The sequence below is a fragment of the Osmerus mordax genome, chromosome 27 (assembly GCF_038355195.1).
Source record: "Osmerus mordax isolate fOsmMor3 chromosome 27, fOsmMor3.pri, whole genome shotgun sequence".
Classification (NCBI taxonomy): domain Eukaryota; kingdom Metazoa; phylum Chordata; class Actinopteri; order Osmeriformes; family Osmeridae; genus Osmerus; species Osmerus mordax.
The window spans coordinates 1,239,903-1,265,144 of NC_090076.1; the positions used below are offsets into that span (position 1 = coordinate 1,239,903).

At 42.6% G+C, this 25,242-nt stretch overlaps 1 protein-coding gene across 2 annotated transcripts in view; it reads left to right on the top strand.

The window, feature by feature from the left end:
* The first annotated feature begins 1,639 nt into the window (after nt 1-1,639).
* pigx (phosphatidylinositol glycan anchor biosynthesis, class X) overlaps nt 1,640-25,242 on the top strand; it is a 34,982-nt gene continuing 11,379 nt past the window's right edge. For both annotated transcript variants that reach the window (XM_067230694.1, XM_067230696.1), the window contains exons 1-2: nt 1,640-1,744; nt 24,433-24,514. In XM_067230694.1, the coding sequence (XP_067086795.1) occupies nt 1,684-1,744; nt 24,433-24,514 (143 nt within the window). In that variant the 5' untranslated portion in view covers nt 1,640-1,683. The remainder of the gene's footprint in view (nt 1,745-24,432; nt 24,515-25,242) is intronic.

The following is a 25,242-nucleotide window of genomic DNA, read 5'->3' on the forward strand; positions in this document are numbered from 1 at the left end:
ATCCAGTTGTACGTTGCAGGAGTTGGTGGAGAAGGGCCAGTGAACCTTTTGCTATTGCTATGAATGTGAGAGTCCGGAAAAGAGGGTTACGACTAGGTCAAGAGTGATACTGCTTGACCACACTAGAATTGTACTGGACTAAGAAGGTTTCCGCTATTTTACTTAAGAGTGTGCTATATCAATATCAACATGACTGTTGCTGTATCCCATGTATCAGGTCCCTGTGTAACAGGATCATTGTCTCGGCTGAGGAGAACCCGACGAAGGGGTTCCAAATGCCGTTGCTGGGGCTGGCTGACCAGGACGAGGAGACGGTAGTTGGTCCGGGCTATGTTGATTGATCTCTGGTGTTTTCAGAGATCAAAAGAGGGATTAAAGAATATATTGTGCTTATTAAAGTTATGCATTGTGCTTATTAAAGTTATGAACTTAGAAGTGTGCCCAGGCTTAAACATTGGGTCTCACACTGAGTGTGGGAAGCAGGCTGTTCTTTGTGTCTCTATCTTTTCAGTTTCAGAAACAACCTTGGATCTGGGTGGAGATGGCACCCGAGCAGGTGGGACGCGGAGGCAAGAACAACTCCCTGATGCACGAGAGAACAAGCTCAACCCTCTTTTCATCTTTTATTTTAATTGCACTGTATATTATATGCTGGGGCAGGGAAAGATAGCCAGTTGGACTTCGTGAACCAGCCCAAACTCTGTTGCGGGTAGGGAAACGTAGACAACCCCAGAGCTCTGTACTTGTTGATTTCCAACTGCTGCATTAAAGCTGAGATTATCGGACCTCTGTGACTCCAGACCACTCTTTCTAGAACACAGATTTGTGTCATAGAATACCATCATTACATATTGGAATAGACACAAAGATTTAGAATCCTTCAGTTGCTAGGTAACGGAAGCTAACTAAAACTAGCCAGCTTCCGTTTTGGGAAAATAACTCATTCTGGTGGAAGCGTCGGTAATATTTAGAACTCACTCCTTAAAAGGTTAAAGTTATGTCTTATGAACTTAGAAGTGTGCTCAGGCTTAAACATTGTGTCTCACACAGGGTGTGGGAAGCAGGCTGTATATTGTGTCTTAATCTCTCCATTTCAGAAGCAACCTTGAAACCGGGCTGAGACGGCACCCGAGCAGGTGGGATGCGTCGGCAAGAACAACTCCCTGATGCCCGAGAGAACAAGCTCAACCCTCTTTTCATCTTTCTGTTTTAATTGCACTGTATAATATATGCTGGGGAGGGAAAATAGCCAGTTGGACTTCGTGAACCAACCCAAACTATGTTGCGGGTAGGATAACGTAGACAACCCCGGAGCTCTGTACTTGTTGATTTCCAACTGCTGCATTAAAGCTGATATTATCGGACCTCTGCGACTCCAGACCACTCTTTCTAGAACACAGACTTGTGTCATTGAATACCATCATTGCATATTGGAATATACACAAAGACTTTAAATCCTTCAGTAACCAATAACCATGTCGATTTAAAGCGTCTGGATTAAATAATTTATTAAATCTTGAGTTGATCGTGGGAAACTAACCCATTCAAAACACACATGCACATAGAGAGATTCCTGGCAGTATTAGAGAGATGACGATTAGGTGGGACCTTTATTTTGAAAATCATGTTTGGTGCTGGCTTCACAGTACTCTTCTGTGTATTCCTGAGAGAAGGATTGTTCAGATGTATCCCGTGCTGCTTATCTGTGTTTACTTGAATTTTTTTTATGGATCAACAAAATCAGGTAAAGTATAGCTATATCTATGAAACGTAAAACATATTGCAGCATAATGCTATTCAATGTGCAGCAGACGTACTCGAAACATAGTAGCTCTAGCCTACTGTAACTAGAACTAGCCCCTTTTGATAGCTAGCCTAACTTGCTCTAACAATTGACTCCTAAAAATCTACAATCTACAAAATCCGCCATTTGAGGACTGCAATGAATAATATTTGTAGTTCATGATTCTGATACCAAAATCGCGCAAACCCAGTTAACCAGATCAGTAGTCGTAAACGGCCAACGAAAGTTTCGTCGTAGCAACGTAGTCAGTTACAGTATGTGACAACCGGAGAAATGAAAGTCTGTTAAAGGGGCGATTGATTGCAAAACCGATTTTACCTTGTCATAGTTGAAAAATGACAGTTTGGTGTGTAAAATAGACATACAGTGAACCTCAAAGTCCATTGACGCCTCTTTCCTATATAAATCTCACAATTTGTAACTGCTGCTGTGAAAAGATAGCTTTCAAAAACATTCACCGCTGTGACGTCCCAACGGGGCTCCACCTTTTTTGGCTCTTTGACACGCCCCAACATTTACCTTGAGACCAGCCCACCGGTGTTCTGGCCCAGGAACATTACTGGAGCTCACGTAGATCTCAGACACTAGTTTATCGGCGCGCTGCTCTGTAGCCTACTTCCACGGGAATTGAAAGAATAAACTTTTTCAAAGGATATTGAAAATGGACCACGGTCGTAAATGCAGTGTTCCAGGCTGTACAGGGAATGCTGACAGTCATAGTCTTCCCACGGAACCAAACACTCGACGTTCATGGCTGATGTTTGTCTACGAGAAGATCCCTGTGAAGTTCGACCCTCGGTTCTTCATTTGCTCGAACCATTTCACTAACGACAGTTTTGAAAACCTAGGACAATTTAGAGCAGGATTTGCAAAGAAGCTGTTGCTGAAAAGAGGTGCTGTTCCGACCGTATGCTCATCGCAACCGCAAGCTGTAAGTATGATGTTTTCGCTAACAGTTATTAGCAATGCTAACGTCTCCTGTATCTACTACTATAGGTAGAATTGGCAATGGGGCTAGTGCTGAGTAGAATCACGATAGTTTGTTTGCTAAGCTGTAACGTTACCCACCTAGTCGATCCCGTTTGCTTCGACAACAGAAGTGCAAAGCTAACAACGTACTTGCCATTTCTCATGATTTGTAGGTCGTGGTGCAAAGGATCACAAATCTCATGGTTCGGATTGAATCACGGTTTCTGAGTCACGTATCACGGATCAAAATAAAAAAAATGATCAGAAAAAAAGGCACATTTAACTTTTCTATGCATTGATTTATTATCACTTGTCACAAGAAACTTTTCAATATTAAAATAAAATCATAAAATACAATCATAAATACTCAGTTGTTAAATGAAAGTGTCCACATAATTTATTTATTAACATTTAACACAAGGACCCTTTCGGTATTTAAATACAATGTTTCAATAAAATATGACCTACTCAGTTGTGTCCATCATATGAAAAAGAAACGCAGAGCAGACCTGAGCTTATAACTTTAAAATGTTCTTCCAAAAAATGTGGATGTCGACATTCACTGGGAGGAGGGTAGACCTCTTTGCTGTTACAATGTCCCCTACATAGGCCGTAAGGTGAACCACGAAAAGTCTTTTAGAAAATGATTCCCGCTCCAGTCTGGCATCTACACAATCTTTAGCTCATAAAAAAGAACGAGTCGTGCTAACCTACCCAAAAAAAGTTTGTCGCTGAAATTCCAGTTGATTGTCGATGCGTCTATGTTTTATGTAGAACTACTTTCTTCAGAGCGTAATAGACCAATTATTTGTTTGTAAACATTCGGGATGCGCGCGCAATGCGGCTGCAGAAAACCGGGAAAGGATAGCCTTTATAATGGCTAGAGAAGTACACGGATTATACAAATAGTTCGAATTAAAAAGACCAAAAAGGTCGAGGAGGACAGCCTTTAAGAGAAAAAGCGATTCCCCATTGATCTGACCAAACCGTTTTAAAAATCGGTTGAAAATTGAGCAAGTTATGGTCATTTAAAAAGTACATGTAGCACCAACACAATGTTATGGGTGAGCGAGTTGACTGTAGCAAGATGGCCACCATGTGCGGACGTTTGACGCCGTTGTCCGGCAACGCGGACGAGACATCTACCCTTTATATATATCTATGGGTCTATCCACCTTATTCCTAGCTCCCATGATCCATTTCCTGAATTATGGGCGTGACTTCCGGAGCTGGCGATTGTCATGGTAACGCTCATAAACAGTCATTGCGGTAAGCTAATTCTGATGCGAAATAAAACATGTGGGAACACAGCCTGTTACACCTGAAACGGGACAATTTGATCATACCTCTGCTGAACCTGAAAAGCTGAAAAGCTCTGAGTCTTATTAGGAGCTACCTCCACAGCAATACAGTTGGTCACGTTTTAATAAAGGAGGTGGGACACAACCTTGTCTAACTTAAAGCAGACATGGAGCCTAGTCGGAGCCCCACATCACCGGTCCTGGGTTTTAGTTTCATCGTCAGGTGAAATACAAACGGCTGGGTGCTCATGTGTTGCTGGACCAGGGCACTACTAACCCACAACTTTTCCTAAATGAACACTTGCATCCCACCTTCACTGGCAGTACTGCAACTAAATCTGTGGAGGTCTTTCGTAGCCCAAACAAAGTAGGATGCGGATTTCCTCCGTCGGCTTTTTGTCCCCAAAATGAAATGAGTAGCTGCAATAGTGTTTTGGGTGGTCTCTTCAATGCTAGGTTTTTCAGCTACATTCTTTTGTATTCCTCATCTGTTGGCAGGCGATGGAAACCGCAAAGTTTGTCACAAGAACAATCCCTTTTTGTTGTAAGTGTGTATTCAACACACTGTCGTTGAAGCCACAGATTCAAGTCTGGTTGTTAGCTAGTACAGCCGCGAACAGTGCAACAGGTAGCCTACCAGAGTTCCGCAATGACATTTTATAACAATAACAATATAAATGACAACATATGTTTAAAAACAAACCAGTTTTAGTTAAATTATAGTTGAAACTAGAGAGGGTACAATTTCTGGGGAAATTGTAGGGTGTGCTTGCTTGCGTCGGTTGCACAGGGGTACGTTTTTGAATGACATTTTTACAACTGATTTCTGTATATTTGATATGAAAATGCATACTTATTATTTATAAAGATTAAATAGATTTAAAAGCATTTTTTTTTGCTGCTCATTTACAACTGAAAATACGAGTGAAGTGTAGAATGAAATAGATGTCTTCTCATTTCCCCTGCAAGAGGCAGCCTCATCGTTGAATCAAAACAAATAAATTTGGCAGACCGGTGTAAAAATGGACCTAATCTCTATGACTTAAACGTCATTTTAAGTTTTTCCCTTCTCGTGATATTTTCAGGCATGTAGTCTACTCATTGCATTCATTCATTAATAAAGAACCCCCTTTGAAGATTATTCTACTACGTTACCCGGCAGTAGAAGATGGAATCGCGATTCAGACAGTCCCATCTGCTAACTGAAAATATGCCCCCCAAAACGTAAATAAGCTTGACATTTATTTAGTGGAAAATCGCTCATTCATAAAAAGCTCACTGGTAGCGATCATTGTCAGTAACAACGCAAAATGCGATATAGCCCTGTGTGGAGAAGCTGCCCCGGTAAATTGTACTACTACGGTACAGTACTAGTAGACTACTGCTGTGTTCGTCTTGGTAGCGATTGCGTTGGTTGAATTGGATTTAACGTTCCGTTGTACGGTTTAAGCTGAAATTAATTATTTTCATGAACAGATTGACAACGTTTAGGCTGTGGCAATGAAGTTCAGGTTAGTAGTTAGATAGACTTTTGATTTAAGTAAGGGGAGTGCCGAACATGTTCTGTCGCCGTTTGACTTCCTACAGCTGTGTAGATGTTTTTGTAGTGTCTCGCGTAGGCTACAGCGTTGCAGTGAGCAACACTGGTTTGAAACCACAGGTAATGATAATTTCACCCACAAATCGTTTACTTGTAATGTAATGTCATAATAAATCCTACAACGAAAATGTATTTGTGAGGAATGTTTATTTTAAAGATTGAAAACAGATGCATCATAGACCACTGTAGTATGTGTTGCCCGGGCAACAGAGGCTAATGTCATGATGCTAATGCTTCAGTGAAATAGTAGACTACCGTTTCCAAAAGTAGATGTGGGCCTACTTCCTTAATAATATCAGCTAATATTGTACATTACATTTCATAATTGTGTTTCACATCACAAAGTAAAATGAGTAAATAGTTATCACCCTGGCCTCTTTGCTTGTGGCGTTCCTGCAGCTGCCTTGCAGTAAAGCTATAGTTAGCCTAGCTATCCCCCAAGTTAACAGATGTGAAACGAATGTTCTGCTACAGGTAGTCACGCGTGTTTTCGTGACGTTAGTGACTGTGGCTAGCAAATTAGCCACCGTTAGCTTCACTTTTCACCACAAAAACGCAATTTCTACTTAAACCATGCAACGGAACGTAAATAAAAATACAACCAACGCAATCGCTACCAAGACGAACCTTTTGACACCGCCGTTGTGTATGTAGTCCAAATATTGACTGATCCTTAGGGGGGCGAAAATAAATAATAATAATAAATAAATATGTGAGAGAACAAAGGTTGTGCTCTCGCCGAAGGCTTGAGCACACCCAATTACTTTAGAAAGAATCACTGTTGACGGCTGGCTGGGACTAACGTATAGCAAACCGCAACTTCCGCTATCTCACCGGAAGTTTCACCCATAATCATTTCTACAGTAGACCCCCTGAGAATAAGGTGGATAGGTGGATCGTTCTACACCAATAAGGTAGCTGCTTTTTGTCAACATGGATGGATATGGTTGGCAAATACAGGATGGGACCTTGCACGTGACCTGGATGACCAGAAATTCGGCCCCTGACAGTGTTTTGCATTATGATACACTGCGGCTGCAGAAGTGCCTGTGAGACAGGCAGATGTTCCTGTTTTTCTGCAGGACTGTCTTGCACAGACTTATGTCGTTGTTGTAACATTCAATTCATTCATTCTTCCATAAATGAAAACAACCAAGTCCGTAGCCATGGAGTCAACATTGGGGGGCGACAAATTAATTTTTTAAATAAGAATTTCGGACAGCGTGCGTGGTTGCCTGTCGTAGAGTAGAACATTTATATTTCAGAATCAGAATCAGAATGGGATTTATTCGCCATGAAAGTTTGCACAGACAAGGAATTTGCTTTGGCAGGAAGGTGCATACAATAAACATATACCTAAAATTTAAATATGTGGACTAACTATACTAAGGGTACATAGACTAGCAGTACTAAGTGGAATAAATATAAGTTGCCGTAAATTACAATATAAAAATACAAATATTACAAATGTACAAGATACCATATTTTTATATCAATATATTGGGGGGGACATTTTTACCAGATTTGGGATGTCCCCTCCCCATATATTATGATTACGGCCTTGAAAACAACACTGATCAACCATAAAAACAATCTTTATGAATGTTGAAAATATGAAATATGATATATAAAACTGTACAAAACAGAATATGGAATAACAGATTAAGGACACTCAGTCCTCACTTTCAGTGTCAGGACAGTTATCTTCAAGTTCCTCAATTTCTTTTGTGTTGGCACAATTACAACAACGACATAAGTCGAGGGGGACAACATGTGTGTGTGATAGATGGTGTGACCCATCTGTACTCTACGTTAAACGCTATGATCCTTTAAAATGCATAGTAGCTAAGCTGGCATATGCCCTGCCCTAAATCAATTCCTGGTTCAGTCATAAAGACCTGCATCCTTGGTACTCTGAACCATCTGAAAGGATAGGTCCAAAACTAAGCAGGCAACAGTAGGAAATTTAGACTATCACATAAACTTGTCTCTCCTGCAAAGGACTGGATCTAGATTTGAAGACTGAGTGCTTCATGCCAAAACTGTTTTCAGCACATGTTCTCCTTTGCTGCACAGGACAGGCTTAGAATGTTTGCCTTTGACGTGTGTTGGTGGTCATAGTTTAAGTACAGTTTGAGTATAGAGAAAGAGCCTCCATTCTGTTTTCACAGTGGTTTTTAAACAAGCCCTTTGTTAGTGCTAAATGCAACAACACGTTATGTCACTGTTATTGTCAAGAGTTTAATAAATTGTACTTTAAGGGTGTAACAGGGTAGACCTAGCTGTAAAACCAGCCTGGTGGGATAATTACTTGTATGTGAACAGGCCTGTACAATAGCAAAGGGTTTACAATAAAGGTGATGGAGAAGGTGTGTAGACCACAGACAGTCAGTCAGTGCAAAAATAAAGACAGTTTTTATTCTTTAGAATATTATTATTACTACAGATTTCTACCAGTATAAGTGAGTCAAAGACGGTCTTAATCTGTTAATATTTCATCTAACTGGCTGGAAGGTTGGTCCCTTCTGAGATGGTGCTAAGCATAGCCTACATTTAAATGAACGACATAAGTCTGTGCAACACAGTCCTGCAGAAAAACATAAACATCTGCCTGTCTCACAGGCACTTTTGCAGCCGCAGTGTATCACATGCAAAACACTGTTTATTTCTGGACATACTATCCAAAACCAAAGTGTGTTACACATCGCCTATACTCGTACATTGCTTGGTATTGTAGCGACAATGCCCTTGGTACCCACAATGTCCCGCGGCAAGCTGAAAAGCTACGAAGTTAAGGGCATTAGCTTAGTTAGATAAGCATTGTTCGGAGTTCTATTGTTGATTGTTTGTTCTGTTTTGTTATGTGTAATGCTATGGTCTGTAGTTGAGATAATTTGAGTGTTCACCCTGATTGGGAATGTTGTCTAGTTAGATGGCTATCCAAGCTGTCCAATGGGAAAGTGTTTCCGGGTAAATAAACAGTTGTGAGCATTTTACCGCTCAACGCTAGCCGGCGCTACGGTATTGTTGTTCCCGTTTAAAGTGCGGCCAATATTCCAGTGCGGCCTGTACTCCCGATTTTCAAACAAAGCTCCCATTCTGGTTGGGTGCAGCTTATAGAAAATGCGTCTTATTTTCCGAAAAATACGGTAAGCACTTTCACCATATTTTTAAAGCCTTTGTTTTCCACATCAGAATATGGCCTCATATCTGCAGCAATAAACATCCCAATATATTTGGGGATGGCTTTAGCCTGGTCTGACTCGGCAGCAAAGGGCTGCTTAAATGCCGCGGTGAGAAATTGTTGTGGACAACTTCACTAAAACACCAGGGTGATGACGTGACATTTAAATGTGTGGCCATGCTTGATGTATTTCCACATTCATATGACTTACTTTCGTTACAGTGCCTACACACTGTAAAAGTTTTGTCTACCACCCCTTTTCCGTTTTCATTTTTGACAGCTGTTTTTTATTCTTTGTTTTTTGCAATGCAGGGCATGTTGGGATTCAACGTTAACATAAAGAGTAAACACAACCCCTAACAAATTTGATTAAATACAAACACGCATCTGTGTTGTCTTTAACTTTTTCTTTTCACCGCAACTCTGCATCGATAATTAGGGAATTGTACTGAAAAGTAACATCAACTGTATTTCACACTGGCAGTTAAACTTTGCCATTGATCCATGGATCACACGCCGAACCGTGGAGGGTGGTCTGTACGGATCACAGATCTATGATCCGTTACACCACTAGTATGCCGTATACCTGCGTATACCCCGCACTACACCACTGCTTGCAAGACTGCGAGGACGGAGAACGCACATCTAGATTGAGATGCGTGTGTGCTTGGCTTTGCTGTGTATTATATTTGTGTTTGATGTAGTCTCATACTTACAAACTCAAAACCAGTGTTTCCCTCATCTGTCCGTATTTTTGTGCCGGGAGTTTGATGAATGCTGCGGGCAGCTAACTATATAGAGTAAATGGCAGTCTGTCAATGCTCAAAATGTGTAAGTGGCACTCATGGAACTTATGCTCGAGTATCTCAAAAGTCTCAAATGGAATAGATAAGACTTTCGTGAACAGATTGACAAAGTTTACGCAGTGGCGTTGAAGTAATAAGAAAATCAACCGTGCATTTGGGATATGTTGCTTGAATTTTTTCCCGTTTTCCCCAAACAGTGACTTCTGTGTACTGTTACGCCTGGGACACACTGGCTGTGAAGCCCCATGATCGGCCACTAGGCTGTTCACGCCCAGGCAGGACACTACACTGCGACCGAAATGGTCGCAATTGCGACCTTTTGAAATGCCATTGCGACCGTAATTTTTAAAGGGTCGCAGATGTATCACAGATGTTATGTTTGTGCTTACCTTAGGTTTCAGGCAATGATTTATTATGAGCATTTGTTAAAACAGTAATGTGTATTTTAAGAATATGTTATAAAACGTGCTCTGAGCATTCAACACAAGTTGATTTCAGCCCCGTGACCCCCGCTCCCGGAATGGTGTAGCCTAACGTTGATTAAAAAAAAATCTACCTCGTCAAGACACGCGCATATAGGCTACTCAATCTGACGTGTTAAAATTAAGCGGACAATTCGCTATGTACGGAGCATGTGAATGAGAATAATATGGACATATGAATTTCGACAGTGGCTCGAAGAATAGCAGTGGTCATAGGTGCCATCACCAGCGTATAAGTGGTATTGCCAAACTTTTTCGCCAGCGCAAGGCGCAACGTGTAGCCTATTGAAAAATCAAATGTTTTTGTATCGCTTCAGATTCCTCACTACATGAAATGTGGTTGTCATTACAGTTTACTTAAGTCTTCTAAATTAAATAAACCTCATAAGGTCTGATAAGAAATGATGCAATACTTGTTCCAAAAGTAGTATTGCCATGGCAATATTGACGGCGGCGGCAATGGTTAAGGTACCAAGACGGAGCAATGCACTGTGTACCGTATTTTACGGAAAATAAGCTGCATCGTGTACAAGCTGCACCCCCCCAGAATGAGCACTTTGTGTTTGTAAATTTGAGTATAAGCCGCACCGGAATACAAGCCGCACTTTATAAGCAAACAACGTTACCGTTGCGTGGACCAATGCTCACAAATGATTACTTGCACATTCATACTGTAGCTGCGGACAGAGATCTAACTAGACAACATTCCCAATCAGGGTGAACACTCAAATTATCTAAACTATAGACCATAGCATTACACATATCAAAACAGAACGAACACAACAATAGAACTCCAAACAATGCTTATTTAACTAAGCTAATGCCCTTAATTTAGTAGCTTTTCAGCTTGCCGCAGGGCATTCTGGGTACCAAGAGCAATGCACGAGTATAGGCGATCTTACAGCATTGTGTAACTGTTACACACTTCGGTTGTGGATACTATGTGCAGAAATAAAGCCAAGTCACTCATTTAGTTTGTCTAAATGAGTGACTTTTTGTTATGTCTACAAAATTATTTTAGATATATTATAAGTTTAGCTCGTTTGCAAATCCTGAGGATAGCCTACTGTAGCAGACCTTTCTATGTGACAACGGACAAGGGTGTTTTGTCCCTCGGGAGTTGCCGTAGGCTTGATGCTGAAAGCATTATGTGAAATCAATGAGGGCTGTTCGAACGGCGATGTCAAGAAGAGCAGTGGTAAAATACAAGTTATGAAAAGAGACCGCGTCCGTGTCTTATTGTCCACACGATCATATACAATTATATCTAAAACGAACTTACAAAGAGCTCGGTTAGACTACCAAAGTTGAATTAGTAATGTTTTTAGCGATGCTAGCGTTATTTTGCTAGCTAGCCAAGCCTATAACATTTCATTGGGTCTTGCAGCTGTTTGATTAACTGAAATTATTATGAAATGTTATGTTCTACTAGCCATTTACCTACTTTAGCAAGTCACTGTATTTCCAAGCCCGATAGTGTAACTGAGACAACACAGTAAATAATTACTCTTTCAAGTAATAAGCCCCCGTTCAAGTGTTGAGCATAAAATTAGCTGCACGGTCTGTAGAGATCTTGAGACGAAGACACTTTTTTGTTATAAAACCGGACTATAAGCCGCTTCAAAATATAAGCGGCACAAGCACAAGAAAACTGTAAAATCGGAGTACAAGCCCCGGCTTATTTTCCGTAAAATACGGTACTGTAAATTCTGTGGGCCTTCAATTGCAGGATTGTCCAAATTTGTAACAGCGTCAAAACAATTCAAACACGAAACATTGAAGCTTCACAATGATGATATGAAGCACGCGAAGTGTAGAGACAGGTAGGGCCTACATATCCCGTAACGCAGCAGCACTCCCGACTGCAGTTTGGTGTTATTTTTCCTTAAGAATTCAGGAGTCTGCCCATCTGTGCCCCAACTATAGTATGTTGAAATCTAAAATAAATTCATTTTGCACTTCATAATGTAGGCCTACTATATTTCTATTGCAGTAAATCTATCCCAATCAGTGTTAAAGAAAACAAGAAGGCATGTGGTTTAAAAGATGGCAAGTAATTAAAGGTCCCATGGCATGCTGTTTTTGGATGCTTTTATAAAGGCCTTAGTGGTCCCCTAATACTGTATCTGAAGTCTCCTTCCCGAAATTCAGCCTTGGTGCAGAATTACAGTCCAGGAGGCATCCTTATCAGATGCCCGAGCCACCTCAACTGGCTCCTCTCGACGTTGAGGAGCAGCGGTTCTACTCTGAGCCCCTCCCGGATGACCGAGCTTCTCACCCTATCTCTAAGGGAGAGCCCGGACACCCTGCGGAGAAAACTAATTTTGGCCGCTTGTATTCGCGATCTCGTTCTTTCTGTCACTACCCACAGTTCGTGACCATAGGGGAGGGTAGGAACGTAGATCGACTGGTAAATAGAGAGCTTTGCCTTTCGACTCAGCTCTTTCTTCACCACGACGGACCGATGCAGAGCCCGCATCACTGCGGACGTCGCACCGATCCGCCTGTCGATCTCGCGCTCCATTCTTCCCTCACTCGTGAACAAGACCCCGAGATACTTGAACTCCTCCGCTTGGGTCAAGATCTCCTCCCTGACCCGGAGATTGCACTCCACCCTTTTCCGGTCGATAACAATGTCCTCAGATTTGGAGGTGCTGATTCCCATCCCAGCCGCGTCGCATTCGGTTGCGAACCGCTCCAGTGAGAGCTGAAGGTCATGGTCCGATGAAGCCAACAGGACCACATAATCTGCAAAAAGCAGCGACCTGATCCTGAGGTCACCAAACCGGACCCCCTCAACGCCCTGGCTGCGCCTAGAAATTCTGTCCATATAAGTTATGAACAGAATCGGTGACAAAGGGCAGCCCTGGCGGAGTCCAACCCTCACTGGGAACAAGTTTGACTTACTGCCGGCAATGCGGACCAAACTCTGGCACCGGTCATACAGGGACTGAACAGCCCCGATCAGGGAATCCGGTACCCCGTACTCCCGGAGCACCCCCCACATGAGCCCCCGAGGGTCACGGTCGAACGCCTTTTCCAAATCCACAAAACATGTGTAGACTGGTTGGGCGAACTCCCATGCACCCTTCAGGACCCTGCCGAGGGTGTAGAGCTGGTCCACAGTTCCACGGCCAGGAGGAAACCACATTGCTCCTCCTGAATCCGAGGTTCAACAATCCGACAGACCCTCCTCTCCAGAACCACTGAATAGACTTTTCCACGGAGGCTGAGGAGTGTGATCCTCCTAAAGTTGGAGCACACCCTCCGGTAGGGATGGGTATCGAGAACCGGTTCTTGTTTAGAACCGGTTCCCAGTGAATCGATTCCTTGGAATCGTTAGATAAATTCCTTAACGATTCTGTTAACAATTCTCTGTGCCGTTAACCTCTTCAGAATCCTGTTAAATTTGCCTGAAAACGCCTAAACAGCATACCCAAAGTAAATTGGAAGCTGTTCTTGAACCATTTGGAGTACATGCATGTAAATGATCTCTTTTGAAAGCTGACACTCTGAAGTTATGTCCCCTGTTGTCAGGACCCCTGTCAGTCCTACTAGTGTTGAGTAATAGAAGCTTGAACACAAGGAAAGTGAAAATTTCTATTTCCGTCTAGATTTTGTTTTGAAAACAGAGGCCTGAAGAGGCCTAGAGGTGGTAGGTATTAGCTGGAAGACTAAATTGGACCACAGGTTGAAGCCTTACCCAATTCAAATCAAAAGTCAAACATAATACCACAATATATTCATATTTGACACATGTTTTTATAAGAGTACATCCATTCATTTTCTAAAAGGGCCTTTTGGAGACTCCAAAATGACCCTTTGTAACCAAGGTCAAATACTCAGGATAAAAGGTATTATTTTTCATAATTGTTATCTCTAATGAAAGGTGGTACTTAGAACTATCATATATAATAGCTAAATCCCTAATTAGTATTACTGAAACACAAAAATTGAAGCATGAACACATTGGAGTGCTTTATCTGATTCCCAGGATTGGCGCACAAAGAAAACTGATTGCGCAATACCATATTGCACAATCGACTTTTATTTTGACGGCTCCACAGACACATACAAATGTCAACAGGTTAAACAATTAAAATGCTAAGTTTAATAATGGATTAAAAATCGATATGCTCAGTTTAATAATGGGACACGCGAACGTCTGTCTGAATAAAATATAAAAGTTCGCGCATAGACAGACTACAGCAAACATGGCAACGAGGAAGAAGCGTTCTAAAGTTTGGTTGTATTTCACACGACGAAATGACAACAACGCCACTTGTAACGCGTGTAAAAATTATATTTCGTCGAGGAAATACTACAAATATGAAGAAGCATTTGAACACACAGCATGGAATGAAGTTATTGGAACGTCATGTGTTCGATGCATGCAGCAGCGCAGCTAACGTTCGCGCTTCATCTCTAACTATCTAAGGTAGAGCTAAACTGCTCAAAAGTGATCACAACCACTTGTTACTGTGTGAAGCAATTTGCCTTTATTGTGTGTAGTCGATCTAGTTATCTTCTGTCCCGTCGTTTGAAGCATACATTTTAGCTCCGGTATTCGTCTCCCATTAGTATTGATCTTATTGATCATTTCACGTTATCGGGGCGGCGTGTGTTATCAGCAAACGTTCGCGTGTCGCATTATTGAACTGAGCATATCAATTTTTTATTCCATTATCAAACTTAGCATTTTAATTGTTTAACCTTTTAATAGTCCTGTTAAATGTGCCTGAAAACTCCTAAACAACATACCCAAAGTACATGCATGTAAATGGTCTCTTTTGCAAGGTGACGCTGAAGTTATTTCCCCTGTTGTTAGGACCCCTGTAAGTCCTACTGGTGTTGAGTAATAGAAGCTTGAACACAACGAAACTGAAAGTTTCTATCTCCGACTAGATTTTGGTTTGAAAACAGAGGCCTGAAGAGGCCTAGAGGTGGTAGGTATTAGCTCATTTCAGAGCCAGTCAAAGCCAGTTTGAGAAATTTGTTTAGAACGAGTGTGTGTGTGGGGGGGTGCAGGACGCACAGACCTATGGCTGTAGAGGGGAACATCGATAAGAGAATCGATAAGGAATCGAATCGATAAGCAGGAATTGATAAGGAGCCGGAATCGTAAAAATCTTATCAATACGCATCCCTACCCTCCGGTCCCCCTTTTTAAAGAGGGGAACCACCACCCCGGTCTGCCAGTCCAGAGGCACTGTCCCCGATGTCCACGCGATGTTGCAGAGTTGTGTCAACCAAGACAGTCCTACAACATCCAGAGCCTTAAGGAACTCCGGGCGGACCTCATCCACCCCAGGGGCCCTGCCACCACTGAGCTTTTTAACCACCTCGGCGACCTCAGCCCCAGACATAGAAGGGCCCCCCCCGATGTCCCCAGACTCTGCCTCCACGTCGGAAAGCGTGTTGGTAAGGAGGTCTTCAAAGTATTCCTTCCACCGATCCAGGACGTCCCCCGTCAAGGTCAGCAGCGCACCATCCCCACCATATACAGCGTTGACAGTGCACTGCTTCCCCCTCCTGAGTCGCCGGATGGTGGTCCAGAACCTTTTCGAAGCCGTTCGGAAGTCGTTCTCCATGGCCTCTCCGAACTCCTCACACGCCCGGGTTTTTGCCTCTGCGACCGCCAAAGCCGCATTCCGCTTGGCCTGCCGGTACACATCATCTGCCTCTGGAGTCCTACCAGCCAATAAAGTCCGATAGCTTGACGGCATCCCTCACCTCCGGCGTCCACCACCGGGTTCGAGGGTTACCGCCGCGACATGCACCGACCACCTTGCGGCCGCAGCTCCGGTCATCCGCCTCAACAATGGAGGCCCGGAACATGGCCCATTCAGACTCAATGTCCGCGGCCCCCCCAGAGACATGATTGAAGCTCTCCCGGAGGTGGGAGTTGAAGCTCCTTCTGACAGGGGATTCTGCCAGCCGTTCCCAGCAGACCCTCACATTACGTTTGGGCCTGCCAGGCCTGACCGGCGTCCTCCCCCACCATCGTAGCCAACTCACCACCAGGTGGTGATCAGTTGACAGCTCCGCCCCTCTCCTCACCCGAGTGTCCAAGGCATTCGGCCTCAGGTCCGACGACACGACTACAAAGTCGATCATCGAACTGAGACCTCGGGTGTCCTGGTGCCAAGTGCACATATGGACACCCTTATGCTTGAACATGGTGTTCGTTATGGACAAGCCGTGTCTAGCACAGAAGTCCAACAACAAAACACCGCTCGGGTTCAGATTGGGGGGGCCGTTCCTCCCAATCACGCCCCTCCAGGTCTCACTGTCGTTGCCCACATGAGTATTGAAGTCCCCCAGGAGGACAAGGGCATCTCCGGGAGGAGCGCTTTCCAGCACCCCCCCCAGAGACTCCAAAAAGGGTGGGTACTCTGAGCTGCCGTTTGGTGCGTAAGCACAAACAACAGTGAGGACCCGTCCCCCCACCCAAAGGCGGAGGGAGGCTACCCTCTCGTCCACCGGGGTGAACCCCAACGTACAGGCGCCGAACCGAGGGGAAACAAGTATTCCCACCCTAGCTCGACGCCTCTCACCAAGGGCAGCTCCAGAGTGAAAGAGAGTCCAGCCCCTCTCAAGGAGACTGGTTCCGGAGCCGATGCTATGCGTCGAGGCGAGGCCGACTATATCTAGCCGGAACCTCTCCACCTCGCGCACCAGCTCCGGCTCCTTTACCGCCAGCGAGGTGACGTTCCACGTCCCTAGAGCTAGCTTATGGAGCCGAGGATCGGACCGCCAAGGCCCCCGGCTTAGGCCGCCGCCCGTCTCACACTGCACCTGACCCCCATGACCCCTCCTGCAGATGGTGATCCCACTGGAAGGGGGTCCCACGTTGCCTCTTCGGGCTGTGCCCGGCCGGGCCCCATGGGAAAAGGCCTGGCCACTAGGCACTCGCCATCGAGCCCCACCCGCGTCCGGGCAAGGGCAACTGGGAACCATTGTTATTTTTCTTCATGGTAGGTTTTTTTGAGCCACACTTTGTCTGGTCCTTCACCTGGAACCTGTTTGCCTTGGGTGACCCTACAAGAGGCATCAAGCCCCCGACAACTTAGCTTCCAGGATCTTTAGGACACGCAAACCCCTCCACCGCGGTAAGGTGGTGACTCAGGGAGGAGTACATTTACTTGTATTGTTAATTATCATTAAAACATTGAATCATGAATCAATGCCTCATCGTACTTGCCACTGTCCTCAATCCAGAAGAATTTTACCTTTGAGTCACTGGCATTGAGAACACTGAAGAGCCCAATGTGACATTGAACAACGTTTGAAGATCTTGCAATGAGCACGTCTCTGTCACTTTTACAAAGTGTACAGACACAGCTTTCTTCTTCCACTGCTCATAGGTCAGGATCACTTCCTCTACCTCAGGTGTTTCAACTTCATTATAACAGCAGTGGGGGCATACTCTGTACATACAATTTTTGTTCTTGAGGTAACACACTATTCCAGACAGGATCTCTGAAATGCTTAATGTTTTGAGCATCTTCTTCTGATTCATTTTTTCTAAGAGAAGCCTCATATTTTCATGGTCAAAGCACGCACAAGTGTTGCGGTCCCTGGGTTTTGCCTCTGTTACCCAAAAAGGGCAGTACCTTGCAAACTGTAAGACAGAGGCATGTGTACAATCTCTTGGTATTCAGCATGTAGCTCAACCAGTGGTTTTGTTAGCACACGTCGTTCTCTTTTTTGCTTTTACTTTGTAACTGTATCCTTCTTGCCAGCTAACAGTCTGCTGTTCTCATACCGGCAGAGAAATGCCTTCACGTTGGCTTTTCTTCGAAATGCTAATTTTTTGGCACCCCTGATGTTGAATTTCTTATTTATACGGGTAGTTTGCTTTCTTTCTGAAACCTTTCAGATTCGGTCACATTGCTTTTTTGACTTTGCCAATTGTTGCTTTAGTCTTACTGTCTGCTTTATTATTCATGTCTGCTAATTTTTTCGTTTCAATTCCTTGCAATCATTTGCAAGTGAACGCGCAGATCTGTTGGGAGGGAGTGGATCTGTCAGGCCAAAAACTGTCCTAGTGCCAAAAACTGTCCTATCTGACGTCACAATGCCGTTCCGATGCAAGGACGCGTCCGTCGCTATGCCGACCTTAAATTCCTGAGATATCTACGCGTGCTAGCAGGAAACCTTCCTTTTTGCTATACTGGTTACTAGTTAGGAAGTTTTGTATTTAGGCCTATTTAAACCAATTTATTCTACTCTACTATTTGAAGTTTTCACTCGTTCGATAGCTAGTGCTAGCTAGCTAGCTTTTTTCGTCGAAAAAATAACTTATTTAGCATCAATTTTAATAGACCGGGAAGGCAACACGTATAGTATTCTACCTGCGCGCGTTGCTGTCTCAGGAATGTTGAACGAGAGCATCAGAACGGCATTGTGACGTCAGATGGTGGCACTAGGACAGTTTTTGGCCTGACAGATCCCTCTGTGGAGTTGAGGTAGCCAGTGGCGGTCCCCACTTTGTAAATGAGACCACTGGAGGTAAAGGATCAGGGGCAGGCTCCCTCTCTGATTCCAAAGGTGGTTCCTGTGGTACCTCATCCATTGGAATTTCAGGTGACACATTTAAAGACTCCGGGGTCAGGTTCAGTATATTATTTATCTTCGCTTGCTTCTCTGCCTTCGTTTTGCCCTTATCATATACACCTCCTTTTTTCTTTATCCTTTTGGCCAAGTTCATCAATTGGCAGGTGTTCTCTTTTGCCACTGAGTTTTCTTCTTTGTAAACTAAAAACAAAAAGAAAACTACTATTTCACAGGGTGCATCAGGGCGCATTGTCAGTTAACACCACAATTATGGCATTAACAATAACGGTAAGCTAGTAATAGTAAAGCAACACGTCATCATCATCATAATAGTAACATATATATATATATATATAGGACTATTTAACTTAGCTTTCTTTGCCGAGCTAGAACAACGAAGGAGCCAGATATTCAAGTTTATAGTTTCTTTAATCCGACACAATACTTAAGCAGTCATACTAAAAACACGAAGCAAAAAGAAGAGTCGTATGTGGAAGATATGTTCCATCTAGAATAGTGAACAGAATAGTATACAGTATACAGTGATAGCATTGATTGATTAGATTGAGTTTGCATCATACTGATTCTTAATCAGACTTTTACCCCATTCTACAAGTTTTCTGACTCTACTGCAATGCCTTAGCTCACACGCTCGTGACCAGATGTTGCAAAGTATGACGTATACAGCTAGTTGCAAGCGCGCACGAAACTCGGAGCTAGGAACAAGGCGAGCCACTGTTCTGCACAAGACCGGACGAGCCGGAACTGGAAAGATGGTGCGGTCCGTTTCCCGCTCTCTCTTGCCTCACTGCGCAACTGAGCACTTTTCATAGAAATGAATGGGGACGCCATCTTTAAAGAGCAGGCTCGCTGTGTCTAATGCAAAGAGTATAGAAGAACAAGAGGCAAAACTCTGATGCTTTTTTGGTAACAGCCACTAGGTGGTGCGGCCACCATTTTGGGGTGAAGATTCCTACTGGACAACAGCACAGAAAGTTAGCTACATACTACATTTACATTTAGCAGACGCTCTTATCCAGAGCGACTTACAGTAAGTACAGAGACATTCTCCCCGAGGCAAGTAGGGTGAAGTGCCTTGCCCAAGGACACAACGCCATTTGCACAGCCAGGAATCGAACCGGCAACCTTCTGATTAATAGCCCGATTCCCTAACCGCTCAGCCATCTGACCCCCATACTAGCTAGTTATAGCTAACAGCAGTTATACAGAAACAGACAGAATGACAACAAAGTCCAAGTGGACTAAAAGAACGCAGTGTTCGGTAATCTACTGCAAAAACTATCAGTGTGACAGCTACAAATCTTGCCTTTCATCGTTTTCCCAAAGACCCTGACAGGTAAATTTGGCCGGTAGCGCAATCTTATGCACCTGCTAACTTTAACTGTTTTTTAGTCTAGTAGTAAACTTAATTCCTTCTAGGAACTGCAGGTCCAAGCCATAGAAACCATAATAATGATTTATATGGATATGCCACTAAGTTAAAATTAGCTTATTAAATTCATTTGAAGAATTCATTTATTTCCTTGATAACTTATTTTTGTATGTAGCCTAACGTTATGTGTACCTCCTGGGAAACGGTCTAACGTTATATGAACTCATATCACTTTACCTGTCACACTTAATGTAGAGAGTAATATCATTAATTAGGCTAATGATTGTGAGTGAGTGCAGGGGAGTAGTGTGTGACACAGAGAATTGTAAAAAGTAACTCATCTACATGGTCTCTTGATACTACAGACCGTGCAGCTAATTTAATGCTCGACACGTTAACGGGGGCTTATTACTTGAAAGAGGAATTATTTACTGTGTCGTCTCAGTACACTATCAGGGCTTGGAAATACTGTGACTTGCTAAAGTAGGCAAATGGCTAGTAGAACATAACATTTCATAATAATTTCCGTCAATCAAACAGCTGCAAGACCCAGTGAAATGTTATATACAGCTAGCAAACTAACGTTAGCTATCATCGCTAACGACATTGGCTAACTCAACTTCGGTAGGCTATCCTCAGTATTTGCAAGCTGGCCAGTGCAGAATTTCAAACTAAAATGAAGATTTTGTGGAAAAAAGTGGAAGACTTGTCTGTGAAATAAACTGTTAAAAGGGATTTGATGATCACTAGTCTAGTGATTACGTTATTCTGTGTTGTCATCATTCAGTTTTTTTTAACAAAGCAGCTGATATTGCCAAAGCGACAGCAAGAAGCTAGTGGACTGCCGAGTCGCTTTCACCCCAAAATGGCGGAAGCGTAGCGCTGCTACTGGGCGCTAGTGTTGCAATGGAACGTTCTATTGGCTTTCACTTCTTGTCAATATAAGTTATTTGATATAAGTCTTTGACCTTGTCATCCTTTGCAGGTGTTTGAATGATGTCACATCCTGTCACATTATATTGACCACATGACTTGATCCAAAATGGTGCCTTTATATTGGTTACTCCGAATGACATCAATGAAAATAATTTTTCCCGACATTCTTTCTCATAACAAAGCACAAGCTTCTACACATAATTTGAATACCATTTTGCACAATGTTGATATATGATGTTATAAATAATGCCAGAATAAAAATATTTTAATCCCAAATGAAATGGCTGTATTGGCCTTTGGACGGTTAAACCGAATGACCTTTTTACACTTCAAAATCTTTACCTTTATATGTATCAAAATATATTTAAACCCTTTTGGATTCAATAAATGAGATCAAGTTGTACTACCTTACATATATTTGATGTCATAGATTAGTTTTTTATTATTATTAAGGCCTTTGGACAAAAAAAAGACCCGTCACGTCATTGACCCAGATATTAAGCAAACTCAGCAGATAACTTGGCGATCATTTGTAGAGCTCAAAAATATAAATCTTGACTTGAACATAATTTATAAGAAGTAGAAAGAGTGGATTCAACACGCTTCATGGGGCTCTTATCTTCTCTTTTGGTTGCACTACAAACACAAAACGTAAATATACATCCCAAACTGTGTTGTGCCTTCTCCTTTCGTATGCCCCAGTATTGGGTATTTAGCTTGCTGAAAAAGGACATGAACGGTCAGGGCTCTCAAGTCTCATGCATTCGCCATGAGACTCACACAATACATTACATGTATGGCAATCTCACACCAAACTTGAGATCAAACTTTAGAGCCCTGAAAGGTGATGTTTGCTAATTGTTTTCTGGTGATTGACAATGTTCTTAAATGTCATCTGCCTCACATTGAAACTATTTCCATACGTGGCTATTCCACTTTTTTTTGTCAACAACTTTTACTGGAGCCGCTGCAGCATTAGCTGGTGTCCAGTGTTGCCAATTTAACAACATTGTCGCCAGATTTAACGACTTTTTGACAAGTCGTCGGGGCGACAAGTGAGATTATTTTGGCAACACTGTGCTTGTCGGCGTTTTTGAGCACCCACTTGGTACCCGGGTACCGTTTTTTGTGACACTAAAGTTAATGTCTTTTTTTAAGATGGTTTCTGTCATTTTAGGTAGTTATTATCACTCAGATGTCTGTGCTAATTTTTCTGATCAGTTTATTTTTCATTAGTTTGACGACATAAAAAGGGGGTGAGATGTGATTGACAGTTGAAGTTAAGATGTGTTACTTTCTAAATATGACTACGTAGTAAGTTGTTGTATTTACCATATTGTAACAAGTCTTCAGTCCCAGTACAACCAGTGGGAAAGATGATTAGCTCTAACATTTGCGTAGCCAGGCTATGTAAAAAGTTATTGGGTCGGGCGAGTGTATGTGTGGGACCTCGATACCGCGGCTCCACCACCCAATCACTACTGCGCAGTCTCCCGTGGCAGCACCCGTGTCCGGGATATTTTGGCTTCATTTTTGTACAGTGAGAGGAGGTGGAGAAGCGTCGTCCATCTTTATATCTGTCTGGTCTGTCTGGACATTGTTCTTGAAAAATGCATAGCCACAGACACTCGACCAAAAGCTTGCCAAGTCCATGCTTTTTCCACCTCACGCACCACAAATGTAGACTACAGCAATGAAAGCCTGTAGCTCATCAACTGTCATGAGCTGTTCTCCTTGACTGTGAGCCTCAGCAGCGGTGCAGTCCCTAATGTGCTTCAACATACCATCATCAACCAAACACAGAAAAGCAGTGAGAGCAACTTCAGTGTTACACTTGGCGTGCCGTATGGGGCTAGGAGCTTTTCTCATAATATTTTGACTTCTTCCTCTTTTTTTACCCGACTGTATATTAGTTTAGTTTAACCCTTAGATGCATTAGTTCTAAATATTTCCGACGGTCCCCACAGCGCAAGTTATTTTTCCGAAACGGAAGCTAACTAGCTTTAGTTAGCTTCCGTTACCTAGTTACCTAGCATAACTCATAGCAGTGTTACTACCATGCTAGTGTTACTAGTTAGCCTCCTCATTAGTACATTTTGAAGCCAAACTAAACCGTTTGTCGCATAGTTTTTGTCTATCGGAAAATATTCAATTGGAATGTTCGAAATCACATACGTGCCACGTTACGCTGTGGGACCCGCATTCGAACGATCGCATATGTCGCTCTGGATAAGAGCGTCTGCTAAATGACTAAATGTAAATATGTGCGACGCTACTCCTTAAAATTGTTTTATTTAATGAAATATCAATCTTATTTGGGTAATATAAACCTATTTATAGGCTTAGGAAACTCACAAGATCGCCTCGCTAAGAATCAACATAACGTACTTGGAAGATAAGCAGAAAGAAAGAGCAGGTGCAGAATTTTTTACTGCAGGGAATTATCTCTGAATCACTCTCAGAGCCAGTATCAGGTGAACTTTCAAGAGACCCGGAGACGTCACTCTCTGAACCTGCTCCTCCATCAGACTCGGCCTCATCAAGACTCCGAAGCATTGGAAGTCATTCAACTTTTAAAAATAAATATCCTCCAGGTGTGCATGCTATTGACTCCAATTATCTTTTAGTAATAAGTCTTCAGGTTCACTTACTTTTTCGTCCAGCACTGTGAATGTTGAATGGGTGTGTTCAGTAAAGACATGGGAAATGTGTATTGTTTGTATGTTATCAGCTTAACCCGTGTTATCTTCGGGTCATTCTGACCCATCAGTCATTGTGACCCACCGTCGTATTGCGACAACTTTACCGCATACAAAAACAAAGTGAAGCATTTTCTTTTAACCGTTGGGCTGTCTCAGACCCCCCACATTGCAAAGGTTAAAATAAAATTATTTGTATTTGTATTGGGTAAACACAACGATGGTTCGTTATGAACCTTTGGGTCATGTGACCCGAAGGCAGCACAAGGGTTAAGCACATTGTGTTTGTCTATTGTTGTGTGTGATGAGGATCAGATCACATTTGTATGGCAAATTACTGTAGAAAATCAGTTAATTCCAAGAGGTTCCCATACTTTTTCTTGCCACTGTACCTAGTTTGTCTGAGCTGCATAGAGGCACTTTCTCTGTGGCCAAGTAGCACCTTGTCAAAAACTTGATCTCCGGTGTAAGTGACGGCATCCCTGATTAACTCAACAATCATAATACCCTTGTGATTAAGATGGTACTTAAAAAAAAAAAAGATCCAGTTAAATTACCAAAATAAACTACATTTATAAGCCAAACCCTGCATAAACATACATTTTCTTGTTTTGATTTTATTCAACAACCAGTAATCACTTTATTTTTTACTGTAACATCACATCTCATGTGCTTTACAATATTTCTCTTTTTTTGCAGATGAGAACAATTGTGGTTTGTCCAGGCAAGTGCTGAAGCATGCATTTGTTTCAATGAATATCAAGAAAAGTGGATTTCACAGGTAAATATATTGCCTGATTTAAACAGTATCTATTTGTGGTAGTTTTGAATTATCTATCTTGATTTATCCATGGTTTGTTTCAGGAAGAAAAAAAAGACATTTAATTAAGAGAATGGTCTTACTCTAACATAGGCGAGTCAGGTGGTGAGTGGTTAGGGAATCGGGCTAGTAATCTGAAGGTTGCCAGTTCGTGTCAAATGACGTTGTGTCCTTGGGCAAGGCACTTCACCCTACTTGCCTCGGGGGGAATGTAAGTGTAACTGTAAGTCGGGACATTCCCCGTCTGCTAAATGACTAAATGTAACATGTCAGTTAAATTATGTTAGAAGTTTCACTCACAGAGCCCCAGCCAGGGTAAAAAAATCAAAATCAAATAGCAACCAGCGAGGCGCACGTGCTTTATAAATGCAACAAATATGTCAACAGTGAGGAAGCATTTCAAAGTGTCTGTGAAAGATGCAAAAATTACCGTGGTCAAGTTAGTTTTAAGTTTTGGACACGTTTACTACACGTTCACTCAGGCTTTAGCACCGCATGCATCAGTCTTCATTTACAACCAGCCGCCTAGCCAATGCAAATGTTTTTTGAGAATATTTGCAAGAAGTAGGCTTTTCTGTGCATACAGAGTACATTACATAATTTCAGTAGTCATAGGCCTAATATAGGATATATTCAAGGAAGGGGACTCAAAAATTGCCATATAAAAGTATTTTGTTTTACAAATGTAT